This window comes from Podarcis gaigeae, assembly GCF_964106915.1.
Source record: "Podarcis gaigeae genome assembly, chromosome: 11".
NCBI lineage: Eukaryota > Metazoa > Chordata > Lepidosauria > Squamata > Lacertidae > Podarcis > Podarcis gaigeae.
The window spans coordinates 52,023,544-52,043,454 of NC_139687.1; the positions used below are offsets into that span (position 1 = coordinate 52,023,544).

General features: G+C 44.9%; 2 protein-coding genes across 8 annotated transcripts in view; one reads left to right on the plus strand and one right to left on the minus strand.

The window, feature by feature from the left end:
• CCDC68 (coiled-coil domain containing 68) overlaps positions 1–4,091 on the plus strand; it is a 31,551-nt gene extending 27,460 nt beyond the window's left edge. For all 4 annotated transcript variants that reach the window (XM_083702907.1, XM_083702908.1, XM_083702910.1 and 1 more), the window contains exon 12: positions 1,627–4,091. In XM_083702907.1, the coding sequence (XP_083559033.1) occupies positions 1,627–1,675 (49 nt within the window). In that variant the 3' untranslated portion in view covers positions 1,676–4,091. The remainder of the gene's footprint in view (positions 1–1,626) is intronic.
• A 1,706-nt stretch (positions 4,092–5,797) lies between these two features.
• Positions 5,798–19,911, minus strand: part of RAB27B (RAB27B, member RAS oncogene family) — a 125,139-nt gene continuing 111,025 nt past the window's right edge. For all 4 annotated transcript variants that reach the window (XM_083702965.1, XM_083702966.1, XM_083702968.1 and 1 more), the window contains 4 exons: positions 18,477–18,562; positions 13,277–13,380; positions 11,202–11,325; positions 5,798–10,604 (listed from right to left, as the gene is read on the minus strand). In XM_083702965.1, the coding sequence (XP_083559091.1) occupies positions 10,415–10,604; positions 11,202–11,325; positions 13,277–13,380; positions 18,477–18,562 (504 nt within the window). In that variant the 3' untranslated portion in view covers positions 5,798–10,414. The remainder of the gene's footprint in view (positions 10,605–11,201; positions 11,326–13,276; positions 13,381–18,476; positions 18,563–19,911) is intronic.

Genomic DNA, 19,911 nt, shown 5'->3' on the forward strand with positions numbered 1-19,911 from the left:
TGTTAGTTCATCTGAGGTCCATCGAAAGGACTTCTCTTGCCCATCCTTCTGTTCTGACTGATGCAGAGCATGTGGGTGTCTATTACAGGCCAGCCACTTGGTTTGCTCTCCTCGGTTATTAATAAGCAGTCCATCTGCTCTGCTTTCTGGAAGGCAGGGAGAGAGATTGGCTTCTAAGAACAAGGCTAAAGAGAATAATGGGGAATGCTGGCATGAGATTTCTGTCCTTGGCTGCCTGTACTCTACTTCAAATTCTAAGCACCAGCAGGGATATAGGAACTTGCCTTCTACTGAGTCAAACTAGCTCAGTACCAAGAATGGAGAATCTGAGACCCTCTGGAAGTTGCTGGACCACAACTCCCATCATCCCTGGTCATTGCCCGTGCTGGCTGGGAATCATGGGAGATAGAGTCCAACAGCATCTGAGGGGGCTACAGGTTCCCCATCCCTGGTCTGCATTGACTGTCGGCAGCTCTCCAGAATTTCAGACCTGGGGCCTCTCCCAGCTCCAACTGAGGTGTTAGATTGAACTTGATTCAGATTCAATGCCCAGCCACAATCTGGTGTTACATCTTAATGTAGCTGCAGAGAACAGAATATTTCACAACATGTGCAACAGTTTTCGATGGTTCCAGGGCAGACCTACTACCTAGTAGCATTTCACATTTATGGACAGTTTGCAAATATTCAAGGCATGTCTTTATCTCAGTAATGGTTACAACAATCCTCTGATGCCTGCATATTGCAGAAGATGCCCAAAGGCTAAGATAAGAGCGGGTTCCATAAAGCCACCCATTGAGCTTATAGCAGATGTGAGATCTGAATCAGATCTTCCTTGCTTGCTCTTCAGTCTCTTAACTCCTGTGCTAGAAATGGTGGAAGGCATTATTGAGCGTGCCTTTGGTCTCCAGTCACTTGCATACGTCTAAAGGTTCCTCAAAGCTACAATGCAGGAGTGGGGAAGCTGTGACCCTCCAGATGTTGGTGGGCTACAGCTCCCATCATTCTTGACCATTGACCAGGCTGTCTGGAGATGCTGGGAGTTGGAGTCCAACATTTGGAAGGCCACATGTTCCCCATAATACTGGCCCAGAAATTCACCTTCAGAATGTCACGTTCAGGTATGGTTGGCTTGCCTTGAAAAATGAATGTAGTTGGGCAAGTTCTCTCTCCAGATAGTTCTAATAACTACTGTCCACAAAAACTAGATTCAGCTTCCATTTTCAAAGAGAGTATTCACAACTGATCACAGAATCGGAGTTGGAAGGGACCCCGAGGCTCATCTAGTCCAACCCTCTGCTACGGGGATCAGACCTGCAACCTTGGTGTTAATCAGGACCACACTCTAACCAACTGAGCTATCAAATTATTACAAGATGCTGGAGCAGGTAGATAGTTCAATTGGGTTGTACTAGCAAATCTCCCTGGGGGATGAAGCTGGACCATCTTGGTAAGCAGTCGATTGAATTAGATGGACCATTGATCTATTCTATACAGCATGATGACGGCAGTTCTTAAGGCTATTCTTAAGCTATTGACTCACTGCAGAGTACTGGCACAGGATTCATTTGCACAAAGTTATGTTTTACCCGTAGCTGGCTCACCTGTAATCTTCTTCTTCACCAGGCTTGACGGAAGTACACCATACACCATGATTTCCAGACGCCATAAGTGAAGCATCTCCAGGAAACACAGGCCATTTTTTTTGCAGATCCACCAGAAGGATCCCAGTTTGTTGACTTCATTTCATGGATTACTCTTCAAAATATGATGCATAGGAGAGAGAGAGAGAAGTCTACCCAACCTCCGCCCTCCATCCATCACATCATGTTTGGTCTTATGTCAATGCAGATGGAACCACAGGATGGCTGTCCAATGAAAGAAGTGGAGTCAGATGTGGAGGGGGAGCTTCAGGGGAGACTGGGCAGCTTCTTATTTATTTATTTATTGACTGTAGCTCTGTGGCTATTCCCCACCAGTGATGAATGTTCACTGCCTTGACTCATTAACTCATGCAGAATAAATTTCAGAACATTATTCATGCTGCATGGAGGTCTGATGAAGCTGATCCTCACTAGGAAGAGGAAGAAGGTTATTGCATGCCCTTCACCTTGAAGTACCAGGGCGGGTTACAATTTAACATGCACCACAAAAACGGTTTAAAACAACTTGCCATCCCAAAAATAGGGTGGATCCTAAAATTAAGCATCCCGAGTGTCAAGTGCCAGGAGAAAAAGGTGCATCTTCAGCATTCAGTGCAGGTGCCAGATGCCATTCTGCAAGGAGGGACTTCCACAACTTAGGGGCTGCTGCAGAGAATGTCCTCTCCTGGACCACAGATACTCTGAATTTCTGAGGGAGGTGGAACTATGAAGAGAACCTCGTCTGCTGATCTTAACACAAGAGGGTCCATTGGAAAGAAGATGTTTCAGATATTTGGACTCTAAGTTGTTTAGAGCTTTAAACGTAGGTGAGCATCTTGAACCCCAAAACTAACTGGCAACCACTGTAGCTTTCATTTTATTTTTTAAAGGGGTTTTAAATTGTAAGGCCTTGCTTCTCCCATAGTCACAGCCTTGTTGGAATCAAGCATGGCTCTGACTCCCAGCTTCTGCCTGCAGCCTGCTTTTTGCTCACTTCACACACAACTCTGGCCTTTGTCCTTCTCACTACCAGCCCAATGAGGGAGGGGTCCTACCCATTTGCCCTCTGGCACAAAGCAACTTCCCTTCTTATACTAATGACTAGTAAAGGTAAAGGTAAAGGAGCCCTGAAAGTTAAGTCCAGTCGCAGACGACTCTGGGGTTGCAGCGCTCATCTCACTTTACAGGCCGACGGAGCTGGCGTTTGTCCGCAGACAGTTTTTCCAGGTCATGTGGCCAGCATGACTAAGCTGCAAAACCAGAGCAGCGCATGGAAATGCCATTTACCTTCCCGCCGGAGCAGTACCTATTTATCTACTTGCACTTTGACGTGCTTTCGAACTGCTAGGTTGGCAGGAGCTGGGACCGAGCAACAGGAGCTCACCCCCATCTCAGGGATTCGAACTGCCAACCTTTTGATCGGCAAGCCCAAGGCTCAGTAGTTTAGACCACAGCACCACCCGTACTTAGGGCATTAACAAGAAACTTGCCTGGCTCCTTCAATAGTGTCTCTGTAGGAATTTAAGATGGAGCTTTTCCCAGCCAGCCCTACCTTGGGACACCAGGGATTGGACCTGGGATTTTTTAATTTTATTTTTTGCATGCAAGGCCACTCTATGATGGAGCTATGAACCTTATTCTTTATGATACAGTTCTGGTGCAGAAATCATTGTAGCTCAGTGCTATACACTCCTTTACTGAGAACAAAGCCCTAACAAGTTTGGTGGGACTGATTTCTAAGTACACACAGACTTACAGGTAGGGATGTACAAATTAACCACGCAACCCAAATTCTTTGTGTCTTAGAGAGCCAGTGGGGACCATCACAAGTTGTGAAGGTCTGCCCAGGTTATGCTTCTCCATTGCATCAACTGGTTCCTTACCAGCTGTGTTGCACTCTTGTCAAGAGGAAGTGATTTATTTAATTAGACTCCATTTGAAATTACAAACTGCAAAACCTACTGGAGTGCATCTTCTCAAAAACATCCTTCATGCTGTGTCTGATGAGCTGTTCTGCTTTAACCTGACCCCCCCTTTTTTTGGTCCAGGTATATGATTTAACAGCAGCATTGAAGCAAGTATAGAAGTTTGCACTTTCTGAGTCATGGATTTGAGTAATTTGGATGGCATTCCAGGTTTAGGGCCAAATTTACATGGGGACATCCCAAAATCAGATGGTGTGGTGTTTCCATTTTTATTCTAAAGCATCTACTCAGGGACGACAATTGTGCTCAAGGAGGGAGACATTTAACCCTTTCCCAACAGGGAAGTTTCCTTACCTGAATCCAACATATGGCCCATATTATTGACTTCCTACTTTCAAATACGTCCATCTGTTTTTCAGAGGCAAATAGAAACATTGGATGCTCCCCGTTTTAAATGCATTTCAATCATTTGAAACTTTGGAATCGCTACTGCTATTAAAGATTTACAAGCAGCTCTCCTACACACTTGCTCATGACTTATTGAGTAATCCCAGCGTGAAGCTTGCTGAGCTGCCCCCAGGAATCAGAAATCTGGCAAATTAGAACATCAGATAGTACTGGTAGCCTGCCATTCAACACAGCTGAATTTGGAAAATGTATGGAAGGCAAACATCCACGTTCTTCCACTGAAACTCCTCTGCCCCCCCCCCCACCAAAAAACCCTTCATTACGAGCCAAGTTTAGAACAGCTGCCTCTAAAGCAATCTTGCTGCAAAGTCCAGCAATTTAAAATCCCTAAAACCACATACACTAAAGAGGCTAAGCTTTGTTTGAAGTGTTTGCAGGGAGGGGGGGGGGAAATCTCCTGGAACTGAAGATGCCAAGGAAATCCTCCAGGCTCAGGGCTTGGAAACTAATTTTGGAAATTTGCAAAAGTCTTGAAAGATGAGAGATGAGCTATTCATGCCCTCAAATCCTGCTCTATTTGGCCGAATCTAGGTAGTATAAATATGCTCAAGACAGCAACCTGAGGATGTAAGGGAACTCTGTGTCTTATGGAAGATCCCACCCTTGGCAATTTCATTCCATTAGATAGGGATAGAGATATGGGTAAAATGCAAAATGGAGGGGAGGAGGAGAATGGAAGATATGCCAATTTTCTACCAGCAGGGAATTTTTTTAATGGACCATTAGATTAGACTCCACCTGAAGTGGTACAGCCAACATAGGCTTACCATATGACAGCTACTGCTGTTGAGTTTTGCATGTGTACATACTGGGCCATACCCAGTGCTGCAGACCTGCTGATGTGAGGGACTTGGATGCATGTAACGACATATCCTCTTCCTCTTGTCCCCTCCATCCTCCTGTGTGCCCTTGAAATCATATCTGGGAGGTTGGGGGACCTTCTGGAGACGACTGGGAGGCAAACTATGCAGAAATTCTGGTTTTAGTATGCTGGCTGTTTGCTGTAATAAACACTGATCTATTGATTGATTGGGAGGCACACCGGGGAAAGAGAGGAAACCCAAGTCCTATTATGCCAGTGGAAACTGATGATGAGCACTGCATTTTATTCTTTGATCCGCAAGCTGCCCAGAGAACTGATGTTAGTCGGGGGGCCTTAAATTGCAAATAATCCCTAAGTAAATATTGGGGAGCCTCAGGCCTAGGGGGCCAAAAGCCATCTTCCAGACCTCTCTATCTGGCTCTTCTCTGCAGACCACGCTCTCTCCCCAGCCACACACTTGCTGGACTGGAATGCATCCCTGAAGTCTTAATCTTTTTCAGTCTGACTGTCACAGTGCCTTCTGCCCAGCCTGCCAGGTGTCAAATGCTAGTGGATCAAATGCATTTTTTACCTTTGCACATATAGTAGGCTAGTTTCTAAACACTCTCACACATCTCTCTCTGTTCTTCATCCAGCCAAGCAAGAGGCATATTAGATTTCAAGGACACAGTCCAGTCATGAAAAGAATAATTTGAGGTGTAAGGCAGGGATAGTGAGAGGTGTGGCCTAGGGAGAAGGGGTGTGGCCTTAAGAGAGTTCTGAGGGCCAGATACAAAGGCCTGCTGGGCCAAAACTGGGCGCTAGGTCTGCGGTTCCCCAACACTGTTGTAAAACATAATAAACACTCTCTCTCTCTCTCTCTCTCTCTCTCTCTCACACACACACACACACACACACACACTCTTTCCTGATTTTGCGCTCCAACAGCCCAACACTGATTAAAAACATATTATTTTAATTTTCAAAAGGACAGTGCAGATATGAAACCACAAGATTACATTCCTTGACCATATTGTACAAACCCAGACACTAGTTAATAAAAGTTGACAATGTGTATGTATATAATATATATATATTTATAGATATTTAGTTTTAAAGCCACAGGTACTTTGGTACAACAAAGTAATGACTGACATTGTTATGCTGGCATCGCAGTCTACTGAGAGACATACAATACAAAACGTCCACGTTCAAGAATGTAAATCTTTTAACATGTACAGACCTGCCGCATAGATCAACGTAAAACATGCTCAGAATAATCTAACAGAGAAAACATTTTTTTTTTAAAAAAAAGCAATTGATCAATTAGAAGGTTGCTAGTGTTAAGTCAGGAAGGCAAAGGATACAAAATCTGAAAAGGATCATTTCAATAAATATGCTCAGGCAAAGTACCTTGAATTATTTACACTGAAAGCCCTATTGTGCCGGGAGGACAGGCAGTTAAAGGAGATAAAGAATCTATGTAAATTGTAAATACATAAAGAATCTATGTAAATTGGTGTTATGAAAATAAGGGTAGAACATAAGTGATGCAACTTGCCTTTCTCTGAACGAGTGGAGAGAGGAATGTTTCGGTTTTATTTTGTTTTTAAAGTGCAAGAATTCTGTACTATTTGGGACTACCTAATCTCCCCACCCAAGTACAGGCCTTGTCTTATATAGATGATATGAAATGAGAAGGCAGGTCGTACTACAGCAGAGTCAAAATAAAAATGTGTTTCTTGCAGAACACACACACTCTCGCTTGCAACATGATAGCAGGGCCCTACCCAACTCCCACTCATTTTTGTCCCTGGCTTTTCTTATTTCACTTCTATAACTGTTGTACACATAGCTTGACTCAATATTATGTTTTACCTGGCTTGACATTTCCCAACGTAAGTGATGGAATGAGATAAAGAAAAAAAAAATGTCTAAGGGGAGGCAGACAGAACCATGCAAGACTCATGCTCCTGAAAAAAGCTCCAGAAGGTTCCACATCTGGCCCACAAAAGTACCTGATCCTAATGCGGAGCTGCAAGGAGATTACCAAGAAAAAAACTGGGTTCTTCTTTTCATTCAGTTTCACAGTAGACTACCATTTGCTTTCTAGGAAAAGGAGACTTCAGATTACAGCTCTGGCACAGATGCAGGGAACCTGTCCCCCCTCCAGATGTTGTTGAGAGTCCAACTCCCATTATCCCAGACTAATGGTCATGCTGGTGGCAGTGGGGGAGAGGTATATACCCACAACATCCAGAGGTTCCTTATGCCTTCTTTAGCAATACCACACCAGCTTTAAGTGTTGGTGTGAATTTAGCTGTCAGTGCGTTGGTAGATCTAAGACAAGGGCCTTAAGGCAAATTTACAAGCACACTTTTGGAGAGAATGGGTTTTCCCCAGAAAGTATTGATCGAATACCCATTTTTAGGTGCACCACATGCCTGTTACCACTCTGCAACACTCCATTTTCTCAAATGAATCCAATTGGATGCACTTCCCCTCCTCCAAGGACTTATCCTTAAAGGACCGCCATGCAGAGCCACATTGATAAACTCCTCCATGCTGTTGCAGTTGGCAAATGGATATTCCCGGGACACCAGGGCAGAGTTAATTCTCTCCTCATCTATTAAGTATGAACAACTCATCAAGCTTGTGGAGCCATATTGCAGAGGTGATTGGGGAATGCTTTGGCCGATTATTTGAAAGCATTAAAAGAAAGCACCTCAAAAGCGCCTGAGGAGTTGTAGCATTCCTGTTGGATGCTACAGGGGACAGTGAAAAGTGATGTCTCCCACGCCAGCACACACCAAATGAAGCTACATTTCACTGCACTCATTCCAAGAGACTCCATCGTTTTATTCAACATTTTTAAAAAGGGGAGAAGGAAGCCTGGAATTACCTCTTTATTTTCATACCAACTTTTCTATGCCCCTGGCAATTGTTGATCAATGAACCACAGATGGCCTGTTCTAAGTATTCTGTTGTACGTAGGCTCATATTGTCAAGCAGCCAATGGAAGAACTGTGAGGGCAAGATAAGTTTCCTTCATAAAGGTACCTGGTGTCATTCTGACACTTTCTGCTCCTCCTCATTTCCAGCTCTGATGAGAGGTGGAGGTGGAGGTGGGATCACCAGGAAGGTGCCACCAAAGAGGAGTGATGTGCTATGGAATGAAATCTGCACAGATGCTGCTGAAAACCTCATATAGACTCTTATTATGCCAAACACAACAGACTTCACTTGGGATTCGGCAGCTTTTAGCACCCTGATGTCCAGAAATGGGGAACCCATGGATCTCCAGCTATCATATGTGGAGGTCTACAGGTTCTCCACTCCACTATAAGAGGAAAAATAGGAACCCTGGACCCTAGTCCTTAATAGGAAACCATGCTTGCCAAAATCCCCCCAACATGCAGCTATTAAAAGTACAGAGGGGTTCTCTTGAATAAGACATCTCGAAATTTTGCAGGGACTTTACAGTAAATGCAGCATGGAAAAAAAGGAGGAAAGCTGGGCTTCCTAAGAGAGGGTGCTTGAGAAGTCTTGCTAATGGTCCTCAGAAGAAAAAAAAAGTTGGTTATGAGATGGAAAGGAAGGAAAAGCTGCTCTTGCACTGAACCGTTAACAGCCCACGCACCAGACATGTGGTATATTGTTTCACCAAAAAATAGCATGCAAAAATATAAAATTCCAAAAGCATAGCTACCAAGGTTTTATGAACTGTTAAAAATACCACTGGGGTTTTTCTTTCTTTCTGAAAGACACATCCTGTCAATTGCTTGCTGCAGGTCAGGTAGAATCTCCCACGTGCAGCATTCTAGCAGCTGTAGTTTTCCAAGCACACACCTTTTCCTCCTTCCTTGAGGAACTTGTTAGTGCAATAGCTCTTTCTTACAGACTACCATATACTCATATTGCCCTCTAGGGCTGGCTTCAGGATTTGGGGGCTCTGCAGCAAGAGTTCATCAACTGAGCCATCTTAATAAGCAAGGGATGGAGGGGGAAGATCTCAGAACAGGCACCTCAGAATTCTCCATCTATGTAGTATCATTTTCGGCAAGCAAGCCTAACTCCTCTGTATCATTTCTTCTTAACGTCATCTTCCAACTCTCCATGTTGTTACAGTTTCAGCTTTATACATTAACTGGGCTGCCCAGATATCCTCTTGCACAAGATCACCTCTGCATGAATCCCAAATAAAACTATAGGACAATAGTTTGGCCCATAAAGCAAAGACCACGTGGTGCTTAAAGTCTCTTCTCCAGTTTTCCCCGTGGGATCTTGCTGGCTTCAGGGCCAAAGCAGGAGCAGCCATATTGCTCTAGGACTTTACCAATATATACTTTGTTCTAACATGGCACTATGTAGGAATGGTACACAGCTGATTTTTTTTAAAATTATTATTTCAAAAGATACGTGTTAATACATCACAGCCCCACCACAACATTTGGCTTTAAAGAACAATTTGGCACCACTCAACAGTTGGCAGCATAGCTACAGTAACAGAATCACCCTTTGTTGCTCTGTTCCTAAGCCTACTTGCCAATTTTAAAATGCTTCCAAGTGCCATCCATATATCATATATTTAATCAAGGCTTTGCTTTTGTGATGCTCCATTCTTCAAATCAACATTCAACAGTTTTACATTTATTAGGTGGCCCACTTGTAAAACAAAAATAAAAAAATAATGCATTGAGGGAAGAGGATTAATTAGAAAGGCTAACTGCATTCATATGGACCTGTCTTCTCTTTACCTGAGGAAAGAGACTCCTTTAAAGCAATTACAAAGTCACCAGAGAAAGCGTTTTGTCATTCTGCTGCCCATGTTCTTGGGAGACAATTCTGGCCTTGGTGTCTGAAGCATGGACAATACCTTTTGGTTTAGAGAAAAAAGCTTCACTGCAGTACGCACCTGCTCCTTCCCACCACTGTGCTAGAATTCCTGGACATCCCCTTCCTCTTTTAGCCCACACCCCTCCAATTCCACTTGGCCATCAGTTCCAATGTTACACAGGTCCTCAGTTTTATCCTGGAAGAGGATGCAATATTCTGAGCTCATCAGGGACATCAGTCAGCTGAATGTAACAGCAATGACTGCTTGGTATTAACAAAAAAATAAAAATACAAAGACATTTATAATAAGCTACATTAATATCCATTTGCTTTTTATAAACCATCTGTAGCAAATGCATAATGTATATTGTAATAGAAGGCAACAGGACTAGAAGTGATTGCATGGGCCTACAAGGGTGATTCATTGTCTTATCATATATCATTTCAACAACTCTCTCCCCAATATAAGCAAGGCTTTCCTCTATTTACTGGCCTGGTTGCATTGAGAAGAATGAGGGCCTTTGGGTTTTCTATGAAGATGACATTGTACAGATAACATCTGTGGGAAGCATGGAAGCATGACTCTCTCAGCATCAGAAATAATCAGCCTTGCTTAAGACAACAACAGCTGCCCCATATGGACCACAAGGGCTTCCAGGGTTGAATTTGGTGGTTGGTCGGGTCTGTTATTTTCGGATAGGACAATTTCTTGTTCATTCCCCTCTGTCTGAGGAGCTAAATCAACATGCACATTTCTTCTCTTCTGATTTTGCTGATGCCAGCTTCCCTGAACTTCCTCCGTTGGCTGTGTCTGAGACTTGACTCTTGTCAACACACTGTTCCATACGTTTCATTATCAAGTCCAAGAGCGTTTCCACAGCTTTTTCCACATTTTGGCCAGTAGCTGCACTCGTTTCAAAGTATGGGATGCTAACAGAGGAAAACACCAAACATTTTTTGTCAGATGGGACATTTTAAAAATGGGGTCATTAACGAAAATGCCTACCCAGCTCTTCCTTCGAGGGACAACTTATCCACAGATCCCAGGTGGTCTTCCCTCAATACAAAATTGCTTTTACATCAACAGAACCACATCATAGACCTTCAGATCATTCCCTAGACATGCCTAAAAAGGCTTGCTTTGACTTTGTCCTGCTCTTCCCCCTACATAATAGGAGTGGAAATTGAAACTTTTTTAAAAACTATCATTGGAGACTTTTGTACCAGATAAAACAAAGACTCAGTCCCACCAGATTATGCAGGAACGCAAGGTATAAAAGAGATAACATGTTGCACCTTCATTAAAATTCCAAATACTAACCAACTTATTATTTTATTTTTTAAAAAAGTACAGATTAGAAGTACTGTGCATCCCAGGAGAGAAAAACTTATGTGAAGCCTTAGGGCATGACCATGGATGCTAGTTAGAAAGTTGAAGTATACACTTAATTGCCTTTCATAGGAGAGCTTTAAGGAGGCTTAAAGCCTTTCATTCATGTTAAGATTCCCATAACTGACTGGGCTTACCCGTATTTGTCTGCTAGATCTTTCGCTTGTCTCTCATTGACCTCTCTCTGATCTGACAGGTCAGCTTTATTCCCAATTAATACAATGTCCGGGTTCTCACAATACGCGTTTGCTTGCAGTTGGCCTAAACAAAACAAAAAAGCTTGGGTAAGGGATGTTGAAAAAGCTATCTGGAAAAAAGATAAGCGTAAAAACAACTGTTTCAATATGAGTACCAAGAGGACTTGTTTTCATGTCAAGGTAAGAATTACGCACAACAGAAATTGGAGGCTTAGGAATTTTTGTTGCCCTAGGGTACAACAGCCCTTCCAAGGAATAAATAATAAAATTGGAACAACAAAAACTTGTCTACTAAGGCCAAGTAGCAGAGAATTCATTTCCCTCACTACAATGGCAACAGAATATTAATAACCTGCACGTATGTAGTGCATTTGAAGTGTTGAAAGCACTTCCCACTATCTCAGTAATCCCTCCAAAAGTCCCGTAAGGTAGGCAAATATTATTATCCCATTATGGCAGATACTGTACAGACATGGTGATTGCTGAGGCTTAGAGAATAGGGGTTCATAATAACATAGCAGCCCTTCTGGATCAGACCGAAGACTGCCTTATCTAACCAGCATGCTGTTTCCCATAACGGCCAACCAGATGTCTACAGAAAACCAACAAGCTAGGCATGAAGGTGAATGAGGTTGCCGTGATAAAGGTTAGCCAACTTCGCATTAGTCCTATCTCATAGTTCCATCTTTCCCACCCACCCTCAAACAGAAGACGATCGACTATTGGCGTATGCTGGGAGTGAAGAGTAGATTCACCCCCCCACACACATGCAATTCACACATATATGAACATATGAAGGAGAAAGGAACAAATGCTTAGTTATATTGGCAAAAAAACCCCCAGTCTTCAAGTCTGCCTGTCAGTTTTTTATCTATAAAACCCAACTGGTTCATTCACCCCATCCCATCTTGTTGTAGCTTTATGTGGAAGATCTCAGCCAAGCTTTACCCAGAGAGGGTATGTTACAGTGTTATCTTGTGAGTCTGAAGCTAAGGCAAGATTTGAACCAGAGACCTCCTGGCTCAGATTGTTAGGATTCCTGCTCCGTGTTTGCAGTCGTGGGATTGTTGTCTATCACATGACGGTGTATGTTTTCATTCCACAGTGTGGGAAGTGACAGAGACAGGAGGTTTTGTGTTACTGTGTCCCGTGAAGTGGGACTATTGTCCTTTGTTTTCTCTCTCTCTTTGCTGCCTGAAGAGAAAGGGGAAGGAGCCAAGGCAGAATGCTCTGATTGTATTATATGTAAATAAAAGTAGACTAGCCAAAATGCTGTGCTACTGAGTTCTGTTACGCAAACTGCGAATACTCTGCGGATCCCTAAGTGTGCTGATGCTTCTTGGTATCAGTCGCTGTGGTGTTTGGGCAGAAGAAAGCTTTTAAAGCTCCCAAACAATCGACCAGGAGGGAGAGAACATGCCAGTCGGGCATGTGTCTCTACCAGGATCCTACACGAGATTAGGACAATCCTAACATGGTTATGGGCCCAGCACGCTTCCGCTGCGTCACTTTGCTGATTCCAGGAGACTCCAACCAAGACAAAAACAGCCCCTGGTCCTTCCTCTACTGGCACTGGGTCTGTGGCCCCGATCCCTGGGCCATAACCATGTTTCCTGGTTTCAATGCGGGCCCAACATTGCTTTCAAGGGGCCTGGGGGTCCAATACATGCAACTCACAATATGCCAACCTTCCTCAACATGTTGCCTTTCAGGTGTTGCTGGACTATTATTCCCATCAACCGTAAGCATTGGTGCTGATGGGAGTTGTAGTCCAAATACCTATGGGCCAGCAGATTGGAGAAGGTTGCTCCCTGCTCTCTTGCTCTCCTCACTTTTTAAAAGTTAGGGTGGAGTATGGGTTTTCCGAGTGCACTTTAAAAAAAATAAAAAATCCCAAGCATGGACAGAGATTCTGTCTTATACAGCAGTAGTCCCTGTATGAAGAATGACAGATGCAATATAGCCTAATCCAAAAGCACTTGAGGGCACGAAAGGCAGATGCTCCCGCCACTTACTCATCCAATTTCTGACATTTAAGAAGCTCTGTTGACTGGTGAGATCAAACATTAACAAGAAGCCCATGGCATCTCTGAAAAATGCTGTCGTGAGACTTCTGAATCTGCCAAAAGAAAGAAAGGGAAAGGATCAACATGCAGACTTAGCTCAGGAAGAAAGAAAAAACCCCACAGTAGGTAAACATTTTTCTGCTGCATGGTTTAATGATGTTGAAACCAAAGATAAATCACAGTGGAAAACTTTTAACATTCTCCTTTTTACAGGAAATATATGCACCAATTCACTGTTATTCCAATAGTACCATAAAAGCCGAGAAGCCCTCTTGTGGTTTACGATTTTTTCAGTTATGGACGTGAGTGTAAAAATGTCAAAAACTCTGCAACAAACCTGTACGCCTCATGCAAAATAACGACAATTTTTGCACATTTGCTTGTTTTGTACAAGTGAGTCCAATTTTTGCTATCAAGGGGATGGGCAAATGAGCCCACCCTGGCTTCTGAGATTTCAGATGGTATTACTCACACACCCTTCAAGCACAACTCTAGCCATAATGATTAGCTACGCAGGATGTTAGTTCCTTTAAGCGAGAGCTGAGAATGATGCAAGACTCCACAGCGCATCAGAATCCCCACATCCCTGGTAATACAGCCGTACCTTGGTTCTCGAACAGCAGCTTAGTTGCCGAACAAATAGGCTCCCGAATGCCGCAAACCCGGAAGTACGTGTTCGGTTTGCAAACGCTTTTCAGAAGCCGAACATCCAACGAGGCTTCCGCTTGAGTGCAGGAAGCTCCTGCAGCCAATCGGAAACTGCACCTTGGTTTGCAAATGGTTTCGGAGTCAAACGGACTCCCGGAATGGATTAAGTTCGAGAACCAAGGGACCACTGTATCCAGTTCCCCACATTTATTGTTAATGGGACTGTCACCCAGTTTATAATAACATATGAGAAATGCTCTGCGGGATTCTGATCCAAAGGCCCATCTCGTCCAGCGTCCTCTTCTCATATGGGCCAACCAGGCACCTATGGGAAGCCTGAAAACAGGACCCGGGTGCAACAGCCCTCTCCCCACTTGCAATTCCAGCAACTGGAATTGAAAACACACCACCTCCAGCTCATATCTATTGCTATTCCCACCTGCCATCCAAGTTGAGCCATCATTGCATCTTGTGGGACTTAAGGCATTGGCTATATCTTCAGTCATTTAGTCAGTTAATTGAGAGCCAGTGTGGTGTAGTGGTTAAGAGCGGTAGTCTCGTAATCTGGGGAACCGGGTTCACTTCCCCACTCCTCCACATGCAGCTGCTGGGTGACCTTGGGCCAGTCATGCTTCTTTGAAGTCTCTCAGCCCCACTCACCTCACAGAGTGTTTGTGTGGGGGATGAAGGGAAAGGAGAATGTTAGCTGCTTTGAGACTCCTTAAAGGGAGTGAAAGGCGGGATATCAAATCCAAACTCTTCTTCTTCTTAATTGGATTAAAATAAGCATATGAATAAAATAATAGGCTCTGAAGGAAAACATTACTGTTGCTTGCAAGATGACGCAAATGGCCACCATCTTAAAAGGTCCCTTCCAACTCTGTCGTTCTATGTACATTTTATTGGTTGTCAGTTACAGACACGTAATGTGGAACGGTAGCTTCAGCTGCATGACGGCATCAGTTGCACAGACTCTGACAGAGAGCAGACGAATCTCAGACTTGGGAGATTTACATACCACAGGATTGCTAATAAAACCTCAGTGCGGTTTACAAAAGAGGGGCAGTGATACAGCCCCAAGGTACCCACAGGGTAGGATACCACATTGTCTAAATAATGGATCTGTTAAGGATTTGGCCTTTAACAGTTGCAATTTCCTGGCATTTTGGAGCTTGGGTGAATATGGAAAGCCACATGTTAAGCTGAGAGTTATTTTTTAAAAAACAAATTCTATACATAAACATGCATAAAGGTAAAGGTAAAGGGCCCCCTGACCATTAGGTCCAGTCATGACCGACTCTGGGGTTGTGGCGCTTATCTCGCTTTATTGGCCAAGGGAGCCGGCGTACAGCTTCCGGGTCATGTGGCCAGCATGACAAAGCCGCTTCTGGTGAACCAGAGCAGTGCACGAAAACGCCGTTTACCTTCCTGCTGGAGCAGTACCTATTTATCTACTTGCACTTTGATGTGCTTTCAAACTGCTAGGTTGGCAGGAGCAGGGACCAAGCAATGGGAGCTCACCCCGTTGCGGGGATTCGAACTGCCAACCTTCTGATCAGAAAGTCCTAGGCTCTGTGGTTTAACCCACAGTGCCACCCGCGTCCCACTAATCATGCATAGCTATTCATATAAATCCACACATTGTATGCTTGCTGCATCCTTCTTTCCTCCCACCTCTTTAACAGTTACCCTTGCCTCCTGGCCTTTGTTGCTTACACTCCTCTGCAAGAGGCTACACAAAACAGTGGCAGTCTTATATACCGTATTTTTCGCTCTATAACACGCACCTGACCATAACACGCACATCGTTTTTAGAGGAGGAAAACAAGGAAAAAAACATTCTGAATGAAACTGTGGATGTATCATTTTTGTGCTTCATGCTGTGGCCACAGACATGTGATCTGATGGTGAATTTGGGCCAATGCAAAAATCCTGAGAATCCCTGTGCATCCATGGTTTGTAACCACGTTTTTGCACCATTGCAGCCCCAGGCAACAGTGGGTGCGTGATTTTTGGGGGGCAGGCTGTAGCCATGGACATGCTATGTGCTCTGATGGTGAATTTGGGCTGACCCAATGCAAAGATCCTGAGGATCCATGTGGATCCATGGTTTGTAACCACGTTTTTGCACCATTGCAGCCCCAGGCAACAGTGGGTGCGTGATTTTGGGGGGGCAGGCTGTAGCCATGGACATGCTATGTGATCTGATGGTGAATTTGGGGTGACCCAATGCCAAAATCCTGAGAATTCCTGTGGATCCATGCTTTTTAACCACATTTTTGCACCATTGCAGCCCCAGGCAACAGTGGGTGCGTGATTTTTGGGGGGCAGGTTGTAGCCATGGACATGCTATGTGATCTGATGGTGAATTTGGGGTGACCCAATGCAAAGATCCTGAGAATCCCTGTGGATCCATGCTTTTTAACCACATTTTTGCACCATTGCAGCCCCAGGCAACAGTGGGTGCGTGATTTTGGGGGGGGCAGGCTGTAGCCATGGACATGCTATGTGATCTGATGGTGAATTTGGGGTGACCCAATGCAAAGATCCTGAGAATCCCTGTGGATCCATGCTTTGTAACCACATTTTTGCACCATTGCAGCCCCAGGCAACAGTGGGTGCGTGATTTTTTTGGTGCAGGCTGTAGCCATGGACATGCTATGTGATCTGATGGTGAATTTGGGGTGACCCAATGCAAGGATCCTGAGAATCCCTGTGGATCCATGCTTTTTAACCACATTTTTGCACCATTGCAGCCCCAGGCAACAGTGGGTGCGTGATTTTTTTGGTGCAGGCTGTAGCCATGGACATGCTATGTGATCTGATGGTGAATTTGGGGTGACCCAATGCAAAGATCCTGAGGATCCATGCTTTGTAACCACATTTTAAGTGGGGAGCGAAGGAAAAACAAAGAAGGGACATTAGAGGGGTGTGCAGAGAAGCAGCTGGCTAAGAATGCAGGAGAGGGATTTAACGGGAGGGAGGAAAGAAAGGCAAAAGTTTCCCCCCACCCAAGCCAGCCATCTCTCTCTCTCTCTCTCTCTCTCTCTCTCTCTCTCTCTCTCTCCCTCTCCCTCTCCCTCTCCCTCCCCCCCTCTCTCTCCCCCTCCCCCCTCTCTCTCCCTTCCCCCCTCTCTCTCCCTCTCCCCCAGCAGCACCGGAGCTTGCCTGGAGGGGAGGGGCTTTCCCTGCTCTTTGTTCAGTTTCAGCAAACACAGCAACGAAACAGAGGGGGGTGGGCAGTAAGACCCTGAGGCAGAATGCAGGAAAGCAGCCGCTTCCTCTTTTCAGGTTTCGCTTCTCCGTGCAGCGCCGCGATTTGATTTTTGCATGATTTTTCGGCTCCAGGGACCACACATTCGCTCTATAACACGCACAGACATTTCCCCTTCCTTTTTAGAAGAAAAAATCTGCGTGTTATAGAAGGAAAAATACGGTAATTCACATTTTGATTTGTGACTGTGAACCTATTGGGCACATTCATGAAGATGCTTCCCAGATGGGCACAGCAGCTCTCAGCCCATGTAACCATGGCAAAAATGCCCCCATGTTGCAATTTCTCCTTGATAAGAGGATATCTCAGATGTAAAGCAGCCCTTGCACTTTAGATGTTGCACACGCAAGGACAACTTGCCAGATCACTGCTGACTGAGGTGTGCTAGAAAAGCAACACATGAGGATGCAACAGTGGCTGCAGCAAAACCCTTGCTGGAGTCACATGTGCCATGGCCTCAAGCACATTTCCTGGGCAAAGTTCTGACTGGAATCAATGGCACAATGTGCTTAACTTTAATATAGGAACAAGGCAGTGGCCGCTTAAAAAAGGAGGGGGGACTTGTAAGCGTGCGTGTAATTACCATATTTTTTGCTCTATAAGACTCACCTTTTCCCTCCTAAAAAGTAAGGGAAAATGTGAGTGTGTCTTATGGAGCGAATGCAGGCTGCGCAGCTATCCCAGAAGCCAGAACAGCAAGAGGGATTGCTGCTTTCACTGCGCAGCGATCCCTCTTGCTGTTCTGCCCTCTGAGATTCAGAATATTTTTTTTCTTGTTTTCCTCCTCCAAAAACTAGGTGCGTCTTGTGGTCTGGTGCGTCTTATAGAACGAAAAATACGGTAAATATCAAGAAAGGAGTGCATAAGTCTGTCAGGGAGTGAGGATTCTGTGCCTGGAAAAGCTCAGTGTATCTCCCATTTGCAATTCAATTTCCTCAGCAAAAAGAAATGGAGTAGGGGCTGCTGTACGCTGAGTTGTGCGTCATGGTATGGTCAGGAGGGGGAAATCCACAGAGGACCTCAGAAATCCACAGATCCACAGAAATCCACACCAGTCCTCTTGGTGAAAGTAACACACCCACATGTGCTCCATCAGGTGAACAATTTGCTCTTTCTCCAGTCTCCCTAATAACACCTAACCTGCCTGAAATGGCCTAGCAGGATCGAATGGAGAACCTTTCATTTGCTCTTCCAATGATCTTCAGAGGCGATGTTCTTATGCGTTACCTTTCTTGCCCGGCTGTGTCCCAGAGCTGAAGATGGACCTTAAAGGCTTTCCCAGGAGAGCCATTTGACCCCCGGCTGTTGTATACCTGAAACACACCAAACAAAGCTTAGCTGTTTATTGAGGCAGAGTGGTGACTTGATACGCCTTCCATTAAGGCTGAGAACAACATGGCTGAATGGCAGGATGGAGATACAGATGGATAAGGGAGAAGTCATCAAACACTGGAGTGGTCACGTAGTGGCTGTTTTTGTCACCAACAGATGCCCACAGAATGGAAGATGAGAGGATGCCAAAGGATGTGCTTCTATAGGGAGCTGGCTTCAGGCACCAGACCAGTTGGCACACCACTTCTACAAATGCGACAAGAAAGCTACCAACATCAACCTCAACGTGTGGGAATCCCTTGCAGATACAGTTGGGTTGTGTATTGGTTGTAGTGACCAGAAGAGGAATGACCACTGGGAGCAGTGCAGAGAAGAAACGCCATGGTGCACCTGCAGCAGCACAACCAGACACCTTCATCTGCCCCAGCTGCAGCAAAACATGTCTTTTCTGCATCAGTCTCTATAGCCATAAAAGGTAAAGGGACCCCTGACCATTAGGTCCAGTCGTGACCCGCTCTGGGGTTGCGGCACTCATCTCACTTTATTGGCCGAGGGAGCTGGCGTACAGCTTCCGGGTCATGTGGCCAGCATGACTAAGTTGCTTCTGGCGAACCAGAGCAGCACACAGAAACGCCGTTTACCTTCCCGCTGAAGTGGTACCTATTTGTCTACTTGCATTTTGACGTGCTTTCAAACTGCTAGGTTGGCAGGAGCAGGGACTGAGCAACAGGAGCTCACGCCATCGGGGAGATTCGAACCGCCGACCTTCTGATCGGCAAGTCCTAGGCTCTGTGGTTTAACCCACAGCGCCACCTACGTCCCTTCTATAGCCATAGCAGGCACTATAACCTTCAAGTTTGACTTCACCCCCAGAGGTGCACCCTTCTATTGTCTCTTGAGATAGATGGATGCAAACAAGAACAAGAGCATCCTGGATGTTACCAATGCCATGTGTGCAAGATGGCAGAGAGAGGGCTGGTGTAGAATGGATACAGTATTAGACTTGGGCTGGAGAAACCTAGAATCAAACCCAACTTGGGCACAAAGCTTACGTGGTGGCCTTGGCCCAATTACTCTTTCTCTGCTTATTTTCAGAGTTGAGGTGATGAGGATATGAGGAAATCCTATGAGGTCTGGGTGGCGTACAACAGTCTGTTGCTACTGAACGAACTAAAATAGTAGTCTGACCAGGGGATCTGAGGATGGATGACAATTTTGTTCATAACAACTCAAGCAAAGGCTGCACTATCAAAGTAAAAGTGTGAATGAACTGCTCGGGGACTGACTTGTGCCTAATTGCTAGGAATGGGCACACCATCAATGAGGTGCA